At 44.0% G+C, this 22368-nt stretch overlaps 1 protein-coding gene across 2 annotated transcripts in view; it reads left to right on the top strand.

Moving 5' to 3' along the window:
- Positions 1-22368, top strand: part of ZNF618 (zinc finger protein 618) — a 164467-nt gene that overhangs the window by 119568 nt on the left and 22531 nt on the right. The window contains exons 9-15 of one of the 2 annotated variants that reach the window (XM_049833302.1): positions 184-219; positions 977-1054; positions 2087-2176; positions 9501-9689; positions 13241-13324; positions 14433-14489; positions 21723-21767. In XM_049833302.1, coding sequence (XP_049689259.1) covers positions 184-219; positions 977-1054; positions 2087-2176; positions 9501-9689; positions 13241-13324; positions 14433-14489; positions 21723-21767 — 579 coding nt within the window. The remainder of the gene's footprint in view (positions 1-183; positions 220-976; positions 1055-2086; positions 2177-9500; positions 9690-13240; positions 13325-14432; positions 14490-21722; positions 21768-22368) is intronic. The other variant, XM_049833303.1, reaches the window with a different exon arrangement.

Below are 22368 nucleotides of genomic sequence, written 5' to 3'. Positions count from 1 at the left end.
TGCTCAAATAGTTCCTGTGTGAATGCTGCTGGGAAGAGGAGGGACTGGGGCACACAGCCTGGTTTATTCTGTGGGGCTGAAATATGCTGAAGCGATACGTGAAATACAGGAGGAAAACAAGGCCGTTTAAGAGGATTTAATTTCTGTTTTGTTTCTTCCCCTCCTTCTTCTATTCTGTGTTAGTTTTTAGTGTGGAAGGGGCCCCAGAAAACCGGGCAGGTAAGCCGAGATCCTTTGTGTGCTTTATTTCACAAACTTTTTCAAGAATTCAGTAGTTCAGGCACAGTAGGTCTGATTCTACACTTGTAAGAGTCAAGGGAGTTTTGTCACTGATTGCAGTGGGAGAGGGAGCACCCTCTCTCCCTCCCCCAATGTCTACAGCCAGTAGGTTGATGCCCAGCCCTAGTAGATACCAGGCTTTTGTTGTACATACAATTGATCAGGCTTCTGAAAGTCAAAGAAGCAGGTGTCTCATGTCGTCGGTGATTTAGTGAATTGTTCAAGGCATAAATTAAATTATTTTATAAAATGGGTTGGGATCTGATTTGTTGCTAGCTGTGCTGTTAGATGGTAGAAAGTCACTGGTCAGTATTTGCTAGCTGACTTGTTTGCAGACTGCATTACCGTGCCCACTGTCAGACAGTGTAACATCATTAGATAGGAGATGCACTGGAAGAAAATCAGAAAATATGGATGAGGCTTTGCAATGTGTTTATTCAGTCTTTCTCTGTATTTTTTTAACATTACATACCTACAAGGCATGTTACTGGGCTGGAAGTGGGGGTAACCCTGGGGCATCTGAGGAGAAGGAGGGACAAATCAGGCAGAGGGATCATTGGGTTTATAATTCCTGTCTTGAATTCTTGTTACAGATCGAAATGTCATTACAGATGCAGGAGCATTCAGTGCCCATGCAGCTGTAGAAGGAAAACCTGAGGGTGTTGTCAGCTCTCTTGCTGGTTCTGTTCTCTTGCAGACCCCTATGACCAGGCCGTCATAGCAGCAGATGAAGTGAAGGAGGAGGAGCCGGAACCGTTCCAGAAGATTGGTCCAAGTATGAGTTACTATACAGCTTCAAATATGAAAGAGAAAGCACAAGGGTTTTAAATCTGGCATTAGCTGGAGTACCTCTAGGAAAACCAGCACTGTGTTACACAGAGGTGTTGGGACCTTAAGGGTGCTGAAAGATATGTTTAGGTTCAAATGAACACCAAACACCAACAGTCCTGGCCCTAAGAAATGCAGCTTCGTGACATTTTCTGCTCAAGAGCTCTGCAGAGAGAAGAGGTTCAGGAGAAAAGCAAGCTGGTAGCGATTAGAGAGGGTCTTAAGGTGTATTGACAGAGTTGGCGGGTGATTGCATTCACATTGCCACTGTGGTGGGTTCATCAAACAGATCAGAGTGAAACAGAGAGGACCAGACTTTGCCGAAGCATTTCTCCGAATTCTTCATTTTGGAAACAATTGATTAACCCTGGATTTTCCTTTGGCTTGCAGCTTGCTGTCAGTTCTGTGCTTCCCAGCACTGGCAGGAGTGGGAGGTGTCAGTGTGTGGTTGTGCTACTTCATTATTTTAAGTACCCCCAAAGCAAGAATTAGCACAATTACTACAGAAAAGCCCCTCCTCCTGCAACAGAAATCTACAATCCCAATATAAAAGTTCTGTAATTAAGACTTAAACTTGACAACATGTTTCCTAGTTTGACTGTTCCTGTTTTCCACCTATCACAGACTTCTCTATAACCGGAAGACAAAACTGTGTCATCTGTAATACAGACTTCAGAAATGGATTCTCTCCTTTGTTTTGCATACTTACTTGCTGCAATTTTGGGATAATCTCCTGGAGCTTGTTCAGTTCTACTGGACTTTTTATGCATGCTCCATCCCTCTGGACACCGGTTTAACTGTTTCCTTTGTTGGGGAAAAGGATGTGTGAATTACAGGGCAGATAAGTTCCAAGTGCACAAGGAGTATGCTCTAGTTTTTGTCACATGGCCAGTCTCTGTGTAAAAAGTCGGGAAGTTGGTGATGGTGTGAGAGGGTTCTTCACTCCTTTCTGATCTTTGTATTTGTTTCATCTTCACAGAAACTGGCAATTACACCTGTGAATTCTGTGGCAAGCAGTACAAATACTACACTCCCTACCAAGAACATGTGGCACTGCATGCACCTATTAGTGAGTATCCTGCTGGAGATCTATTTCATTACAGACTGTGATTTACAGTGGTTGGTGGTAAACATGAGGGTTGCAGGATAGAATACCATTCTTGTGGATCCTTCCACTGGACCTGTGGCATTGCAGCTGGCAGGACATAGATTATGTGCTGACCAGGGCACTGTAGATCTGAGCTGGAATCTCCTTGCAAAGGGACATTGTTACTGTTAGATCTGTAATGTCACTGAACTTTTACCAAAGTCCATGCAATTATATGTATGTTCCTTGGGGGTTTGATATTTTATTTTGTTGTTTAACTCTCCTAAATAAAACTGAACATACATGCTAGGGAAGAAGCATCTTTCTTACGAGCTTCTGAGAAATTCAGACAGTGAGATAAAACTGGTTTGCAAAATCATGTAAATGACCTTGGCAGCTTGCTACTAAATCACAGGCAATAAAATATTTATTTCAGGAAGCTCGGGAAAAGGCAGTTCTCAGCATACTACACGACACTACGATCTGCAGTCTGGAGGGACACTACGGTCTGCACTCCCCAGACAAAGGGGAGGTTTTAAGGAGCAATTAAGTGTAATTCAGCACAAAATTTTAGTAAAATAGTTGAGAGAAATTCTTGCTACATGCTGGGTTTGGATCCTTTAAAAGTATGCAGAGAAGTTCTTTACATCTGAACTTCATGCTTCTTTCATAGCATTGCCCTGTGCTTTATTGCGATTTTAATGCTGTGAGCCAGCATGGTTGCTCTTTGCCTATATCTGTCCAGCTGCCAGCATTTTGGCTGTTGATGAGGATGTGGATGACCTGAGCTCATTAGCTTAGTGGGTTTCTTCAGCTGCTCATCCGCAGCCAGCAGAGGGAGCACACACTCCTTCCTCACCAAATTCAGCTTTAGTTAGGTTTTTAAGTTATTATTATAAGGCAGCTTTGGTTTTAGACATGAATAGAAATAAATTTGGAACATAGTCCACCAGACTATCACTTTTAAGGTGGGTCAAGGCTTGGTGGCTCTTGACAGCTCCCATGCAGGTTCTCTGAAGCCTGGAGATGGACCAAGTTTGTGGTAGAAGGTGTAGGGCATAAAATAACCTCTACCACCATCATCACAAAGTTAGTCTTATTATCTCCCATCTGCCTGAGGGAACCAACCCAGTGCTTATGATTGCACACATAACAGCTACTCCTAAACATCCCTGCACCCCCAAACTCTACCTCTTAATTCAGGTGTTTTCAGGTCCTCAGAAAAGCTGTTGGTGGTGATCAGCAGTAGGTCAATCTCCTTGTATAGATGGGCCCTCAGACACCAAGTCTTTGGTGTCTCTAGTCCACCCCTGTACAGATAGCTAGGGAGCAGTATGCTGTAAGGACGGCGCATTGAATCTCTGCTCAGCAATAGCAGATTCTTACCTTCCCAATACTTCCCATTTCAAGGGGATTTATCACTATGGATATCTCTCCACCCTCCCAACCATCTGTGGTAATAGGCTGCAGTTGCTTGTTCCAGTCCAAGCTCTCCAGCATAAAAGAAAAACGCAACTGTTCTTCTCTGAGAGGTATTTGTGGGAGTGGGCCCTGCAGGTCTGACTGCAGATACTGCCCTTCTCCCTGTGCAGAGTGCAGCTGCAGGGTCCTGATGCCCAGTTTTTGACTACTGGAAGCCAATTTTGGAGGAGGAGGAGGCACATCCTTTTGGATGCTGGGGTTGAAGCCATTCTTGCACCATGGTTTTCTGCAGTAACCTTTGTGAAAGCAAAAGAAGCTGCCCCTGCTGCAGACCAGACCTACAGTCACTGAGATGTGCATATGGGTTTCCAGTCCTTTCAGCAAATATCTTTAACTATGAGGACACATCAGATCAGATCAGGATAATATTTTCATAAGGTTTAACCCCCTCCCCAGAATTTTCTTTTTCCCTTTTTTTTTTTTTTTTTTTTAACCTTTTTTCTTTTTCCTCTCCTAGCTCCCATGATGAGTAAGATTTATGATTTACAGGGACAAACCACTAACCCTGATGAGCTTACAGGAGAGGGCGTGATGAGCTCCCAAGGCAGGCTGGCCAGTACGTCCTCCCACCTTTCTACGGCTCATACTCTGCTCTTCCTATAAACCAAGGTCCTATGAGACAGCTGCAAACACATGTCTTTTGAAAAGCACAGCTGGCTTTTCTCAGGCCCTAGCAGTTAGAAGTAGTAAAGCTGAGACTGTGTTTTTACTCTGGTCTTGGTTCTTCTGGTTATAAGGCAAATGTTGAAAAATTAGCCATAGTGGGAGCAGGTAGGGAAAACACTTCAGCATTACCAATTCAATTTTCTGGGTCTCTCTGTGTGAGTGCAAGCTTCCCTTCCGGAGCCTGTCTTTCTGGTTTTCTGTGATAATGGATAAAAATTCATTAAAAATGGGCTAAAACAAGGACTTATATCCTGCAGGGTCAACAGGACCTTGCAGGATAATTTTTGGTCAGTGCTGCTGGATACCTGCTGTCTGGAAAAGAACTCTACTGTGGTGTTCCCTGGAATTGTTAATGCCAAATGTCTCCTTTGAAAGTTCCCTTTTATTAGTGAGGAGTAGGGGCTTTTTCATATGCTTAGAACTGGGCTATTCCTCTTTTAAAATACATATTCTCATGCTGTTTATGTCAGCCTGTTCACTCTTTCCAAGAAGGGTGTCAAGAGGCTGTTTCCAAAAAAAAGTGGATTGTAAGCACATTCATTGTCCCAGTTTTAGAAATGTCTCTGAATGGAGGTGCACAGGGGGAGGGTTCAGAGATTTTTCTGTCCACCAAGGCTCTGTCTTCTCTGTAAGATGGAACTTATTTAATGACATTTGAGAGTTGCTGGGCTATTGTGATTGCTGTGCAGAGAAAACCTAGTGTGTTTGGGACGTGGATTAACTAGAAAAGCCTCCAAGAGTGGGTTTTAGCTTGGTAAGTCCAAGCTCAGGAGTGTGCACTTACCTCATCCTCTTCTGGTAACTGCAGGTAAGGCAACAGACTCCCTGATCATGGAAGTATGTGGTGAGAGTGCTAAAATTTGCATAGCTATCCATGTCTATTGCTTCCATTTTGAAAATCTAAAGTGATGTCAGGGCCCTGAGTGCACTAAGAGGTCTTAATGGCCCTGACCAGCCTGAGCTGGTCCCTGCCTGAGCTACACCGTAGTATGTTGGTCTCCAGCTCAGTTGCAGACATGCCCATAGCTGGCCGTGGATGCCATTGGTCTGTACACCAACCTGTAGACTGACTTTCCAGCTTGATGTTAACCCTGTCTCATCAATCTGGATCTCCCTGAAGATCACTGGTATGTGTCTGGCCCTGTTGACCTCACCAGAGGTGATCCTGCCACTGACCTCTGGCTTGACTTCCCAGCTTGACCACAGTCTTGTCTCATCGCCATGAACTTCCTGATGGTCTGGACTCTTGGTTGAACCTGGCTGTCATCTCTGGTCCTGCCTTGCTCACCTCTCTTAGGGACTGTGGGATGGGCCCCGGCTGTCGGAAGACCCTGCCCTGCCAGCCCCGTGATCATACTTGGGTCCATAGGGGACAGACAGACCTACATCCACCCTGACACCTGAGATGCTCAAGGAAGCCTCTGCTCAATTACTTTTCTTATTGTGAAGGACACTGGATACAATTTATTCATCATAAGTGCTTAAACGCAGTGTTTCTTGAAGGCAGCTGCCATCATGGCTTTTCCTCTTGGGGAAAGGGATCCTTTTCGGTAGCACGTGTAGTTTCCACACAGGTCCTGCCTAACCAAGAAAAAATCAGATTCCAGATTACAGTTGGATGGTGTGTCTTTGCCTCCTTCACCTCAGTGAGTGAAATCTATGAGTTCAGATGTTTTTCCTACTCTCTGATCCTACAGTGCCTTAGCAACAGGCTCCACTGGCAATATTTGTATGTATGTATAAAGCAGCACATTAAGAATTTGGTAGGTTGGAGCACAGGGTTTTTCCCATGGAAACACCTGTTTCCAATAGCAGAGGTTTCCACTCAGCATCTTGATTTTCAGGCCATTGTTAAGGAATCACTTCCCATCATATTCATTAAAGATAGGTTTTTCTCCAGAGATGACGGTATAATTCCATCTGAACCATCCAAATTGTTCCTTACTGATCCTGACAAGATATTTCTGAAAAAATGTGATACACTAATTATTAGTCAGAATTTTTACCTGGAAAAAGAGAAGTTACTGAGATAATGTTACCTCTGTTCTGTTGTGGTGCATCGTGGTATCATGTGGATTTATGTGTCTTTCAAGGGAGAGATGTTAAAATGTCTGAGATTTTGTACTTACTGCTGCAGCTTGCCATTCACAGGGCTTCAGGCTCTTACCAAAACCAGGAAAGCTGGGAGGGACCACTGTGATCTCTAGACTGACCGGAGTAGCACATGCTGTAGGATTGCCTTGATTTAATTACGTATATGTTTTAGAGTCATCTAATCTTGCTGTTAAGAGTGACAGAAAATACAGCAACCTATTAAGGTAATTATTTTGATGAATTATTGTCCTCACTAATTTAAGACTCAAAATATCCAGCTGTAGCTTTCAGACACTGGATCCTATTTATAACTTTGCTATGTGAAGGAGGACTAAGTTACCAAATTTCTGTCCTTTCTAGACCTTTGTATAGCCTGCTGTCAAGTCACTTCATACTGACTAACCTCCCAGTTAAGCCAAAGGAATGACTTGATCTTTCCATTGTAAGGTATGCTGTTCTTGTCTTTTATTGTTCCTCTTGCCTTCTCATCTGAATATTCTCAAGTCTGTTAACAACATTCATGGAGGGCATGCGCCAGCACTGGGTCTAGTGAAGGAACTGAGAGCTGACATTGTCTTCCTGATCACCTTTGAAAGTGCCCTGATTGCATACCCAAAGAGTACCGCAGTCTTTTTAGCTACATCATTGCCCTGGGAGTTCCTCTACAGACATCATGACCAAATGCGGCAATGAACAAGCTCTTTTTCCTGCTGCCAAGGCAGAGTCCTCCATCTTTTAAGTATCACCTGCATCATCTGTTTTCTTTAGCACACCATGTGCCATTCTGTGTGGCTGTAGCACAGTGCACTCAGTTTACGAAGTGGCTGGAGATCATTCACTGAGATTTACCCTCTACATTACTCCTCTCATGCCCTCCCATCTCCGGTATGTCAGCTTCAACTGAAGCATCTCTCAGTTGCTCTCTGAGAAAGTTTAAAAAAACTTCATAGCAGCAGCTATGGGATCTTATGTCCACAATGCTGTCTCCAGTCTTGCTATCTAGCTACAGATTTTGAGGCAAGAGGTTTTTGTAACCAATCAGCAACTCGGTATTTTTATTTTTTGAAATATCTTGAACTTGGCCTTTTCGTCAGTCTGAGGCATTGAGTTCCACAGTGAAGATGACTTTTCAAGAGCAGAATAGAGGAGCTAGGTGATTTCTCTACCTGTGTTGCTTAGTGTTCAGAGGGAATTCATCATCTGATGAACTGAAGACTAAAACTTTTTTTTCAATGAATTATTAGCATCTTCCAGACTGCTAGAACTGATATTCTTTTGTCTGTCTTGCCTTGCTGGCTCAAACTCTGTCTCTGCCTAGTGTCAGATGGAGCAGCCTTCTCTCTGGGGTCTGAATTTGAAGGCATACTATTTGTTTAAGTTGGGAGGAGAAAGAAGTAATTTTGGAGGTCTTCATAGCATTGAGACTTTTTTCTTCAGATCTCAGAGAGCAGTATCTGGACTGCAGAGGATTTGCAATGAGGCTCTTTGTTTTTGAGACTGAATAGTTGGCTGATTGCTGCTTTTCTTGGTGTGGACGGGGAATAAAGCAGCAACTGGTGGGAATGGGCCTTGTGAGAAACTAGATGACACCTAAGTGGTAAATTGTCATATCTGACTACATTTTTGCTGGCAGTTTGGCAGCAACTGGAGGAAGGTTATCCATGGAGACTGAAAGGAAGTATAGGAGGCAAAAGCAAGCCTCCTGCCTATTCAGCTGGCCAGAAAACCTAGTGCAGAATCTCCTGCAGAAGTACGCAAACATTTACAGGAAATGTCATCCTGGATCTGTGTATTGGATCAAGTAAAACAAAAGACTGTTCCCTTTGGGTATCTTTTTGCAAGCCACTTTGAATGTACGCATCCTCACTCTCCAGTGCTGCTGACTGCTGACAGGGAAGATGAGAGCAGTTCACATTCGAGGTCTATAATATCTCATGGGATTTTGGAAATGAGCATCCAGTCCTAGTCTGGGTGACTTTTCTCTTCACTGATTTCAGAGTCAGGCTGTTGTGCTGCCACGGCAGTCCATGATGGAGAACTTCTCAATGTAGATAAGTGTTTCTGAATTACACTATATGGGATGAACAGGTGCTAGTGTTGTCTGTCCAACTTTAGGCATCCTAAAATATCACTTTATAGAAATTACTGGTAGTGAGCTTGGGCTGTGGGTTATGCGAACCTTGTTTCTTAGTGCTTTTTCATGGCAGATAGTTGGCATGGGACTTGGGCTTCAGGATCCGTATCCAAATTTCCATGGAAGAAGCCACTGAGGAATGAAGAGGGTTGTTAGGTTGTTTCTCCATTTTTTTAATTGTTTTTTTAATCCATGTGGCCTAGACAAAGGGCTGTCCTCCTGAAGGTTTTTCATATGACTTTTGGCATTGAAAATTCCAGGTGATCCTCACTGTGTTTTGCAGATACCAAAATGTGAATACATTCAAAGAGCATATCCCAGTAATACTCAGAATTTCTCCACGTGTCACCAGTACTTATCTGGAGATGGGGCCAAAAGGCGTTTCCTGACTTGCAGGATGAGAACACTGCCTCCTAATTCCCTTCCATTACCAACAGCACCCTTTCCTTTGTATTTGGTTAATGAGACGATGAGTGTAGCCAGAGATCTCTAGGATTTATGCAAGGCTCAAGTAACAAAGATGTAAACTTCTCCCTATTCAGAGTTCTGAGTGTCACATTAGAAACCTGCTCTAATAATGCAAACTCTTATATACACAGAAATGGAGGACAGAGTTGCAGGTACACCCAGCCAAGCCACGGCAATCAAATAGTACTCCTGGATGGATGGGGTGATTCCTGCTGGAGAAGGAATGGGTTGGTCATGTGGCAGTTAAAGGTGTGGAAGGGAACTAATAAGCTTAAAGAATCTGTTCCCTGGGGTGAGTGGGGAAAACAGTTTTGTTACACGGGATCGGTGGATCCACAGTTGCTGCAGGTCGCCATGCAAGGGATTCATGAGTATGGCTGTTAGAAAGCAACCCTCCCAGAAGGCACACAATCTGGGAGCTGACTGACTGTCCAGGCACTAGTTCTGAGTGTTCATATCCAGAGTTCTCTCGATCTCCACTCTTCGTGGCAGTGAAGACACAGGCGAGCCAATCCAGCAAAAAAACACCGGCTTCAATAAACCGATGTTCTACCCTCCTGCACCGCACCCCCTCTGGTGTCCCACCCGCATCCCAATCCCAGATGTTCCGCGCTCCAAATTCTGGATCCCCAGGAAGCAAGGCCATCACAGGTACCAATTGCCTTTCTACCATCAACTTTCTTAACTGCTTAGTGTCCAGTCCTGCCCCGGGTTGGCTTTTGACCCTTCATGGATTCAGTCTGCTCCATCCATGACTGTCCTAGAAAAGCTACTCCAGAAGCAGTTGAGGGGATTAGATCCTTTGGCACGTTATAAATAAAAATCTACATCAGCAGTAGGTCTTTATAACCTCTTCCCAGTGACAAGTTGGGGTTTTTTAAGCATCATGCTAACCACGAGGTACAAAAGACCCTGTTTCAAATCCTGGTGTCACAAACTGAGGAGAGCTTCCTGACAAGGATTGGTGTCATGGCTTGTCAGATATGGGGATTTTTGTTTGGTTTTCAGCTTTGTTTGGCATTTAGTGTTTGTTTCCCTCAAGGCTATATTTTCGGGGCTAGGCCTGTGCCTGAGGAAGTAAAATGGAGTACAGGTGTTTTCACAGTGCTCAGCTTCCCACAGGAACTAGCGAGAGATAAGCTGGGCTCCAGCAGCAAAATTAATGGTACAGAACCATTACAGAGGTGTTAGAAGACTCAAGTTAAGATTGATTCTCCCATAGTCCCTGTTTCCTCCTTCCAAACAAGATCAAACCTTAAAAAAAAGGAAGGATAAAAAAAAAAGCAAGCAAAGAGCACTGAAAAATAACAATTAATAAATAGGATGTGTGAGACGTAGTGTTCATATGTGCAGGCAGCAGGGAAGAACTCTCTTAAATCTGTGGGATTGATAGATACATATTCCATCTCAGTACAGAAGAACTGCTGGTTAATCAGCTGGTGTTTAAACGCCCCTGCAATGTCTGGCATGGACAGATGCCAAGTAGCAGAGGTGGCTGTGGTGGAAGAGGCCACAGGATGCTCAACAAGGATGCTTTTTGTTAGATAACACACACATCCGCAGCTACCAGTATTGCAGTGAGTGACCTATCTTCTTAAAGCTTGTGAGTCCTGAGATTCCATATAGTTACTGCACCCCTTAAACATTTATATGATTTTATTACTAATTTGAGGTCCATTCAGTTCAACCAAGTTAGGAGTTAAAGCTGAATAACCTTTTTCATTGTTTACTTAAACTTGCAACAACTTCTTCCAGTTTCATGTCTCTCACAAAAGTGGAAAAACTGGGAGCCTTCCTGGGTCAGAGGCCAGATTCATCTGAGCAGTAACTGGGAGATGTTTTTTGTAAAGGCACTTTTTTCCCCCCACTTCTCTAATCAAAAAGTGTATCAGTACATTGGGTAAAAACTTTGATCTGTTCTCTTCCTGTATGGAGGAGGGAATCACATGATGCTTGAGCCTGGTAGATTGATCTTCAAGAAACTAATATTAGTCTGGAGGTCCCTACCCTGTCTATCTGGTGGTGTCATTTCCATGGTGTCTTTCAAGGCAGTGTCTTGTACAAATGCAATCTGAGCAGCTTCTTGAATTTCTGGTACAAATGCATTGATCATAACACCTATCAGGAAGACGGTCTCCAGAAGGGATGCCTTCCAAGTGCTGTGGTTAGAGACGTTCCACATGGGCCTGGATAGTACCAGCGATGGTGGAGTACCATTCCACTGACAGTGTTTGCACAGACGCTCAGTAGAGTGGCACTTACTTTGTCTATACAGATAATTTTGCTTTGCATGCAAAAGGTTCAGGTGCAAGGGCGGGGGGGGAGAGAGAGAGAAAGAAAAACTTGCATCAGCTGCCCTCTCCTCTGTGGGAAGGACACAGTAAGACCAAGGAGATGCATTAAACTGTTTTTTCTTGTTGCCAGACTTGGCAAGTTAAAAAAAAAGGATAGGGGATGAGGGCAAAACTACCATGCAAATTTTTTCCAAATCTTTTTGGAGACCTCGAACTCACTTCCACTTGTGACATAAGCCAGGATTTGAACCTGGGTCTCTTGAGGGGGTAGGTTGGCCTAATCCATTTTGTCGTGGTCTCTCTTTCCCACTGTGCCATCTGATTTTCTAGTTACTTAAGGCCTCTCATTCCTTATCTATCAAGGGGGGTGGACTAGATAATGTCTCCAGGTCCTTTTCAGCCCTGTTTTACATGATTCTGTTTTAACCGATTTGATTACCAAGTTTTCCTGTTGTGCATTTTAGAAAGAGTCAGGGATGTAGTAGATAGAGTATTTGAGAAGCCTGCTCAGGATTTGGAAGGGTCCACTAAGGATTGGCTGGACCAAAATTCATGGGCTGAGAGCTTCATGCAGTTCAGGTCATTTCTAGCCATATCAGACATAAAGTCTGTGTGCCTGAGCCACATTTCAGAACAGGGAGGCTGCGAGGCTGCAGGGAGCTGGGGCCTCTTTATGAAATTCATGACAGCAGTTCCGACCACTCCAGTGGTCTGCAGAAATACCTAATGAAATAATGACCCGATAGCAGTTTTCAGCAGTCCCTGTCACTCCTGAATGAAAGACTTCTGTCCCCCAGCTCCCTCCCTATACAATTTGCATGCTGCTGAGCCCAGCAGAGCCTTGCCAAGGCATGTTCAGATGAACCCCTTGGGTGACAGTGGACTCCATGAATCGAGTCCACGTATGGGAAGAGTCTATACAGCATAGACCATACACATTAGTTTGGCCAGTTCACCTTTCATTTTATTTATTTCTAGTTTATCCTTTGAGTCACTACAGTGAATACTTTTCCTCAGATATTGCAAAGATAGTTGAAGTGAAACAAGACCTCGCACTATTTGTACTGTTGAACTTGTGCTGAGGGACACCAGCTTGAGAAGGATGGGAGGCATCTCAGCTGTGCTGTACAGTAACATTTCAGGACACTACAGCTCCCGCCAGGGTCAGGAACCACCTCTGCGCACTGGAGGAGTCCTCCCATTACAGTTACTGGGAAATTGCCCAGTGCTGTTGCTGAAGTGTGTGAAGCAAGTGAACTGACAAGAGCACCAGCTGCTGAGGAGCAGAGCCTACCTGTTTGGCCTTGGGGAGGGATGCGGTAGGGAGTTCACTGTTGGAAAGCACAGAGGGCCAGAAGATCTAGTGCAGCTTTTCCAGACATCGTGGGCAGTCTCTGAGGCAGCCTTTCAGTCCTCCACTTGAACATTTCAGGGAGGGTGTTTAGGAAGGGAATGCAGATTACTGGGAAGCACAGGGATAGCTGGTATAGTGCTTCTGTAGGTGACTGGATTCTGTTGTGATGAGGACTCAAGTTCAATCTGCAGACCTGGTCACCTATGCCAGAGGCTTTAAGGGCTGCTTTTTGCCTTAAGGAAGAGTAAGATAAGGGTTGGGTTTTTTTGCAGGGGAGGAAGCCATGACCCTTCTGGTTCAGTCAGGACTGGTGTTCATGGGCTCCCTAAGAGCCAATCCAGGCCACCTCAGCCAGAAGGCATTCAAGAAAAATATCTACGTGTTATCCTTTCAATGAATATGGCCCATTTGCCTCCAAAACGAGGTATTTGACCTTTCTGCTGTATTCAGGGTATACAATTATGTGGCACAGGAGCATGTTGTCTTGCCTCCTGTCTGTGTGGTTCTGCACCCGGTATTGACCAGTCACCATACCTGCTTTGTTTTCCACCCAGCAGAAAGTGCTTTCAGCAGGAGAGTGGAAGGCAAAGTGCAAAACAACTTTGAAGAAACAAACAGCAATTCTCAGAACTCCAGTGGTAAGTGTGTTCACTCCCTCCTGCTGTTGCTTACTACGTCCCTCTCCAGAGCAGGATTCAGCTGTGATCAGTGATTGTTTATATATTTGGGGTGCCGCCTTTAAGCTTGCAGGCAGCTAGCCTTCCTGGGGTAGTGCCCTTTTCTCACTCCTCCCCAGGTTCATGGCACTCCAAGCCTGTAAAAAGGGTGATATGGGGATCCTGCTCCCAAGGTCCAGATACTTCAGCATAATTTTTAGAGTGGGGAGCAAAGATGCAGAGAAAGGGGAATATGGATGAAGGTAAAGCTTTACTCATTCTTTGTCTGTGCATCAGTGAAATCCATGTGAAGCAAAGCCATTTGCAACAAGCAAGAGAAGTTTAAGGACTATGAATAGAACAGCAGTTTGCATATTACAGTGATGCTAAATATGGCGGTTTATTTACATGTCACTGTAACCAGAGTCCAGCTGTTTGTGAGCTCACTACATGGAGGTAACAGCATACCAGATATGTAGATGTGGGACCAAAATTCATGTGCTAGAAGGAATTAAAATTTACTCCACTTCTGGAGTTTCCTTTAAGTCCAAGTGGTAGTAACTAAAATAACCACTGGCCTGGACAATTTTGTTTAGATGCACCATTTATAGAGTTTTCTTTACAAAATTTTTATCCTGCCAATGTAACCCCCTGCCTTCAAGTGGGACACTGCCATTCTCTTATGCTCCTTAATTGGAGCATAACAGACAAACCAGATGAAATGTAATTTCAGCATCTTGATGCAGAGATAAACAACATGCCAGCAGAAAAGGCTGGCCTCCCTCCATTCCCCATTCAAGAGTACAAAACGTGGTGTTTGCAATGCTGCTAGCTGGAAGGAACAGGTAAGGGAAGGGGTTTCTCCCTGGAGCAGGTTACACAGCATCTGTTGTGGGGTTTTATGTCTACCTCTGAAGCAAATAAGGGGCTTTCTGGAACCATGTTGAAAAGGAATGAAGTGATGTTGGAAAACCATTGTACAGTAGCAGAGTGGGTGATAGTGAATGGGAAAAAAGTTGTTACTAAAATACTGCATATTATGTTTTGGGAAAAAATCCTGTACTAATCCAAGCATTCACCACAATTACAGCTGTTCATTCGGGGACAGAAAAACCTAAAGAAAAGAGGTGTAAGCAGAACCCATCAGGTGAGCTTGTCTCTGTGTTTCAGGCCCTTGTACTCTTTAGTCCTGTTCCACTTGGGTAGCAGCAGTCAGGATTCCTTAGGGGCTGGCCAAGTCTGTCTTCAGTCAGCCCAACCAGGCTGTTAGACATGATACAGAACAGCATAGTTCACTGACTGCCGAGAGTTGCCAGCCTGACTTGCTGCTCTGAAAGGGGCCACTCGCCTCTCAGCAGGTCTGCTCCTCATGTCTTGTCTTCTGTGGGTAGTATGAGTGGTTTCTCTGAAGGGTTTCAAAGCCTTTAAGTGCACATCTTTAAATGCCACTATACCATTTGGGTTCCTGACTCCTCTGGGGCCCTTTGAAAGCAGCAGCCTTAGATTGTTGCTTTTTTATTCCTGTCAAGCCCTGTATAGCTTACAGAGGAAGGACAGAATTATCTTCTTTCATATCAGCAGTTTGTCCCTAAAGCCAAGAAAGCTGCATTGTAAAACCTGGCTGCAAACCTCCTCTTGTTAAGTTTTGCAGGAGGGAAAATGAACCTGTAGCCTGGGAGGGAGCACAGGAACCACTGAGAAGAAGCACACAAAAAGAAAGAGTGGCTGTATTGAATAGTCCAAGACTTTAGTTCTGTCTGAACTGCTATTAAATACTGACCCATTGTTGCTGTGACACATCTCACAGATTCTCCCTGCCATCTCCTTTGTGCCAGCTCACATCACACTCATCCTTCTGAATCTGTTTCTATCTGAACTGCAACATTTAAAGCACATGAGTAAAAGCTTACAGTACAAACAAACCCAGAAATTCTTACAAATTGAGTAGTGAGTTTCATATGATTTGCTCGTCTTATTTCATCATAAGAAGTGTTTCTGTCTGCACCACGTGTATGGTCATTTTATTTTAGTGGCTTAGTCTAGGGTCTGGCAGGCTGCCGAGGAATTGCAAGGTGCTCACCTAAACTTTTGTTTGAGCCAGGAAACCTGAGGAACTTGTGAGCTGCTCAGGACTGGTTTGAGGGGAGTTGCACTCTGGTTGGAAGCAGTTATTTTCTGCATTAAGCAGCTGACACACTCCTCAAAGCCAGACTGGTGCATGGGGATGTATAAACTTCTTCCCTTTTCCCCCTTCCCTTATCTATCCTGCATCCCTCTTTTCTTCCCCAGCCCTGTTTTCCCCTCTTGACTCCATCTTTGTGCTGCTTCCTATATGTCCCATTCAGTGCTCTTTTCCAGCTCTTGCATCAAGCCATTTCTTACTCTTATTTCTTCGTGATCTGAGAGTCTAAATGTTCTCACTGATAGCAGCCTGAGTGAGCATCACCATGTCACACTATGAATGGCACTGGTGATTAGAGAGGCCATGGAAAGCTCTGCAGGCATCTGTGTGCTTGGGTGTCCAAGCAGGGCTCTCAGTAACTTCCTTTTTGAAGAGCTGACTTGTCCTTACCTCCCCATTTTCCTTCTTTCCATGGCTGTGTTTCAGTAGGTGGGACAAACTCTGTGAGGCTCAGTGTTCACATGTGTGATGTGAACTCTTGGGAGTAATTCTGGCATTGTTGGCTTGTCCTCTCTTGTGCTCCAGCCAGCAGATTTTGCACAGGCAGGGAAGCAGCTGGTGATAACGTGGTTGAGAATGACAGGAGGACAGACACTTCCATCCTCCCCACTCCCATCTGCTGCTTATCACCAAACTCCTGCTGCTGTAAAGAATAGTCCCCAGGTTTGGAAGGTAAATGTAGGTCCCAGTTGAGCAGCCTGAGGACTCTGTGGCTTGGCCTTGTTAAATGCTTGATTCCCTGTACCACTTGCTCTTTGTGGATGTGAGGCTTGTGTTACAGGCTCAGTTATAGGGATATCGAACAAAGCAGCAGGATTTTTTAGGTCACCCAGCAGGGTACATTATGCTTTTTCACTGTGCCACCATCCTGACTTGCAGTGCCACAGACCGCTTCATGTCTGGAGTGAGGGGGAGGACAAGCAGAGCAGGAAGGTCAGCAACTAAAGCCACCTAAAATACACTTGGATGCAATGCTGTAGGGAGTCCTAAGTGGGAATAAGACAACTAGAATGGAAAATGTTGGATTTCAGATGTCTCTTCCCTATGCACAGCCCCAATCCTTGTCATAGTGAATGCAGGTACCTGGTATCCTTATCTGAGTAACCTGACATTTTACTGCCCATAAAACAGTTCCTGTTCTGCATGGCAAATGCTACTTTGTGGTTGTGTTTGAGTCCCATCTACTAGCAGAAGGTCCATCTCCCAGCAGGGCATGATGGAGCCACAGAGTGGGTGGAGGAGGACTATTTAGTTGCAGTCCACCTCATGATTGGGAGAATGTCCTTTGTATTAATGGCAGAGAGTCTCCACAGCCCATTAAACTTGCTTTTTGATGAAACCTGGAAGTTTCACAGTGCTTTAAAAATAGTATCTGGTAAAATGTGCAGATTGCTTCCTTGTGATGCCTCTGGAGCACAGGCAGCCAACGCAGAGGTCCCAAGTCACGTGAAACTTCTGATTATTCACTGCTGAACTAAGCAAAATCCATAAAACAATGACAGGACCTGATCCCAAAAGATGGAATTGGCTTATTGCGATGTGTAAGCTGTTAATCATCTTAAGATGCTGTAAAGCTGCTTTCAAGAAAACATTCCTTGGTGGTGGTCGTTTTGCTGGGTCTTGACATGTGCAGGGGTTTTCTGTACTAAATTCTCAAGATGCCAACCAATATTTGAAGGCCAGCTTGTGAAATACTCCTCTTGCAAAAGCTAGTGATTATCATCCTGAGCATGGGAAGGAAAAAGCCCCAGAAAGGGGCAAATACATGTATTGTGTTCAATAGTGAAGGCTTGCTGCCTTCCTCTTCCACCATGCGCAGCTGGAGTGGATAGAGCAGCATTTGACTGGGAGTCTGCAGACTTGGTCCTGCACTGATGTAGTGTGTAACCACACATTACTTCCCAAGCTTTTGGATTTCTCCGTTGTCTCACTTTTTGTCTGACTTCAGAAAGCCTCAGGGGCAACAGCCATCTCTAACTTAGTGTTTAAAGCATAATCCAGCCTTGATCGGTTGTTTTGGACACCATGGATGACTCCTTAGTAAAATGAAGAATTTGTGGTTACACCACCTGTAGGTTAAGAGGGATGAAGGAAATTGTGAGACTTCAAGAAGAAAGAAAAAAAAAAAGCAAAAAAAAAAAGTTCTTTAGTTTAGATACCTTAAAATACAGCCATCAGAAGGAAAAAACTAATTGAAAATGACAGTACTTGTTGATGTCTAAACTTGCTAGACATTATGAATTTTAAAGAGACAACATTTAAAATTATGTAGGGAATTGGGAAATATTTTTAACTTTCAAGGTTGATTTAAGCTGTGTAAGTATGTCTCAATTTCATCTGCTGCATTAGGTAACTATTACTGTCATAAGTTCCAGTGGAACAAATTTTAGCATTTACAATTTTTAAAATATCACTGCTTTTTATTCATATTTACACAGGGAAGCTTTTCTTTCCAGCAGTGTTTATTTCAGACTGGGTAAAGGGACAAGGGAAATATCTTCTTTTTTGAATCAGTTCATGCCAAGCTGAGGTGAGATCAAGACCAAAAAAAAAGTTAATTTCCTCCTTTTGATTTAGAAGTAAAAATTTTTGGAAAAGCCTGAGAAGTGCTGGTTGTCAAAATTTAAAGGACATAGGACCAAACTTTAAACATGTGTTTAGTGGGATTTTCAGAAATGACAGACTTATTAGTATTTCTTTTTAGTGAATCAGTTCTAAGTGCAAAAAATTTTTCAGTACTGCACTTTATTTTCCTATATATGCAGCACACTTAAGATAGTTATATTTAGCTAGTGAAAACGTACATCAGCAGCATCCTACAATGTATTATGGTTCCTAATTCCCATCCAGTTGTAGCATGGAACTATTTCAAGCAGAAAGATAATTAGAAATGTCTCATTCACCACTTGCCATGTAAAACCAGTATTTTTACTGTGTGTTAAACAGGTTCTTTTAAACAGAAATATGTAGTATGTCTTTCTGGCTTAGCAACGGAGCAGAACTAACCTTTAGTTTTAGGGAAAGCAGCAGAAAGGCAGAGTGCAAATCAGTGTTAAACTCGTGATTTAAATCTCTTCTGAAGCTTTGTTTGGTGGTGATGGGAGCAGATACGATGTCTGCTTGAGTCCCCCATAAAACTTGTGTTGCAGGAACAGTTGTTCCGTTCCTACTCTTGCCCTTACAATGCTAGGTCCTGTAGTGCACCTGAATGGAAGGCCAGACTAAGACACTCAGCAGTGGCTACTGCCAAACTTCTATCCAAAAAAGCTTTTTTGCACTGAAAGTGCGGGTGGTCATGGTGCATGTACGGGAGGAGTCAGCTACATGTGTTATAAACACTGGGATCTTCCTTCTTTTCTGTTGGCCATACATCCCCTTCTACTCTTTCTCTGTAGTCTGGTTGGATTTGTTGTGGGAAGACATGACTTTTTAGGCTAGGATTTTTGGTGGGTGAGTACAGCTTTAATGCTTGGGGCATAATAATTCTTGATTATTGATTACAGTCTGATAGCACAGGCAGCCCCTTACACCTCTGCCTCCTGAGATGGACCCACCTGTCTTACAGGTTATGTCATCTGGACCGAAGCACAAAATACAAATCCCATTCACATTGTTCATCTCTTGGTAAATCTTTCTTACCTTTGGTTGTTTTGCAAATGGTACAAGCCTGCTACTGCTGCCTTTCCATCAAGTTGGGAGGTCCAGGCCTGCTTATGACCAAGTTTGAGGTGTGAGGAAAAGGGAGGAAATTTGTTGTTACGTGAGCTCCCACACTATTGTAACTAAGGTGTGCAGAGCACAGGTAATGCTGATGATGGGGCAACACATTTGCACATGCATAGAACTGCATTTTTCAAAGCAGCCTAAAAATGATGTGCCCAGATAAAGGATTACCATCTGAGCACTGTTCTCACCATCAGAGTAAGAGTGACACAGGGAGAGGCTTCAGCTGAAGAAGGCGTTGCTTTGCTCTGTTGCATAAATAAGAGTCACTGTGTCCACTGGGCATTTGCATGGAATTGAGGTTTCTGGGAATGAATGTTCATTTCTGGTGCCACATTCATTTAAGTTGTTCCAGGCTTGTTATGTTGAACAGACAACTTGTAGACAGGAGAAAAAATATCTGGGTTAAAATAACCACTCAGCAGCAAGTCTCTGTGGGTGATATCTTGCCAATTGCTGAAAAGCCCTGAGACACCAGGAAGGACATTGAGACAATACATATGAGAGACATTGAGGCAAGAGTGTGAGCAGTCAGCAAAATTGGAAACAAACAGCCATTGATACAAGCTGTGGATTGCAGTCTTCAAGCACAGATATTGTGCTGGGCTGGGGCTGGACAGGACATGGCAAAAAGAGTCACTGACAGACCAATGTATGGGCAGAAAAACATGAACTCCTGTTTCAGTTTTGCCTGGAGTATCTATGGAGTGAAAGATTAGCAAATCCCCAGAGCAAGCCAAATTATCATTAATCATTTAAACCATGAAACTTCTGTGACTATTCTCTGAGTAGGTGGCTTTAGAGGAACTGACTGTGCCGAGGCACATTACAGTGCATGGATAACAAAATGGCCCATAATGTAAAGACCAGAAAAATCCCAACTGTCTGTCTTTGCTTAAAATACCATGGTAGCAATGTTTAGCAAGTAGCCTGAACTCCTGTTGCAGACTGACAATGTTTTTCATATATATAGAAAGTCAAGCATAACAAGGAGACTACATTAGCACTTCTGGCTGGAAGGCAGCCAGAGAGTATGTTGAGAATTCATTGCAGTGTATTAAGTGGTGTATGCCACTGCTGTGCACTGTGCGGCTCTTCCAGATCAGGTTCGCTTCTGGGGGGACGGTAAAATGTTGGGGTTTGGCTCTCAAAAGCTTACTTGCATCTGGGGTGCTGAAAGAGCCCTTTAAAGCCTGAAGCCATGGGATGGTCCAGTGAGCATCCATGTTCACTGAATAAGTACAACAATTGCCAAAACAGAGGCAGAGAGAACAAACAGTGAAAGAATGGTACCTACAGGAGCCTGCCCTGTTCAGCTGCTCAGTAGGACCAGATTAGGAACCTGTTTCAGTGAAGATCTTCCTCCAGATACAGACTTCATCAGCTGCAAATAACACTCTAAGTGCAATGTTGGGTAGTAGAAATGTGTTAAGCGATCAGCAGTGTTCTGTATCCAGCTGGTGCCTTCCATGCATACCCTTTCCATAGCACTGTCTATTCATGTCTTTGCCAAGCATCATCCATGCCTTCATCTTCATTCCTTACTGGCTGGCCCTGCCAGCTGAAGCCCTCTTCAACAGCTCAGATCCTCATCATGTTGAAATATTTAGCACAAAGGCTCACTGTGCTTGACCTATGCAGTTAATGAGTTAAGTTTTCCTTCCAAGCAAACCAGTCCAAGACTGTCAGCCCTGAGAGCTTCATTCACTGATGTTTCAATTCATAACTTTGGACCTGGGACCATTCTGTAAAAGCACTGAATTGATGACTGAATATTTAACACTAATGGTTTCTTCCCCTCTGCAGGGGTTTGACACTAAAGGACCTCGCCTGGAAACTGTAGGAAACTGCACAGGGTCTGAGGTGCTGAGAATCACTGCTTCTGCTCCAGTGCACTGCGCGGTGGATGCAGACGGCCTCTGGTTGACCAAGGGTTCATTGAGCATCCAGAGTTTCCATTCCTTTCAGTCACACCTTAAAGAGGCAGTCTGTGAGGTGTGCTCGACAGAAAATGTGTATTCTCAGCCTGAAGTAACGCACCCTGCTTAGGAACTCTTTCCTTTGGCATACCATCCAGTGAGGGTAAAACACCTTGTTTTTCTTTCCCAGCTTCAGTTTGAAGAAGCTGCATGGTAAATCTGAGAATTTGCATCTGGGGCCCCAAAAAAAGCATTTGTAAAGGGTTTCTTTCCCCCTAGTTTTTCTTCTGCTGGCCCTCTCCCCTTGACCTCTGGACATTTCAAAATGGGAAGGAAGGATGCAGATTCCTAGCCATGAGAAACTTAGCAAGACACAGAGAGAAAATTCACAGCTGGACATGTCGTAATTTGCGGTAAATGGAGACCCCTATCCTGCCACAGTTAAATCTGGAAGTGCAGAGTAAGGATAAGGATCAGTGAGCAGATAGGCAGAGCTGTGTAGCATGCAGCGAGGTCTCTGCCAGTCTCAATATTTAAATCTCTTTCTTTTTTGCAGAAACCGCAAGTCCCCTGATTTCAAATCCTTTCCCGCTTTTACAAAGTAAGTGTGATGGATGTCTGTGGTGCGCAAAGGCGGGGACTTCCACCCTTCAGCCATGCTGGCCTGCCCTCTTAGCATTTTTCATTAATAAATGTTTTTTTATTATGAGTCCAGGTGTCAAAGAACAAAATGCCTCACTTCTGTGGCTCTGGTTTCAGATTTAAATGCAACAGAAATCCTTCAGGGTGTTTCTGTGCAGTATGTGGCTGCTAGACCATTTAGACTCACAGCCTTCTGGGAGTTAAGTTTTGTGAAATACATCAATAATACATGTTCTCAGATACGAAGGTTTGAAGACGGAAAATTAACCCATGTTTAAGTTACATTTACGCACAGGAAAACTTGTCTTCATGGCTCAGCTCACTAAACACCTTTGCAGAGATAATACCCTTTGGCCTGAGAGCACAGGTGAGAAATGGGAGCCCAGGGCATGGTGGTGAGCAAGCAGGAGGATAAGGAGAGCAGGTTTGGGATGGGTGGATGCAGGTGGTCTCTGCTTGAGATTCTGCCCCGTGTCCTTGATGCTTTCATCAGGCAGAACTTCTTCCTTTGCCTTACAGTGTGTTTGTTTACTGCTTGGCTTGCGTCTGAATTTTAGGGG

This window comes from Accipiter gentilis, chromosome 29, assembly GCF_929443795.1.
Source record: "Accipiter gentilis chromosome 29, bAccGen1.1, whole genome shotgun sequence".
Lineage (NCBI taxonomy): Eukaryota > Metazoa > Chordata > Aves > Accipitriformes > Accipitridae > Astur > Astur gentilis.
The sequence above is the reverse complement of the archived record's forward strand: the minus strand, read 5'-3'. Positions and strand labels throughout refer to the sequence as shown.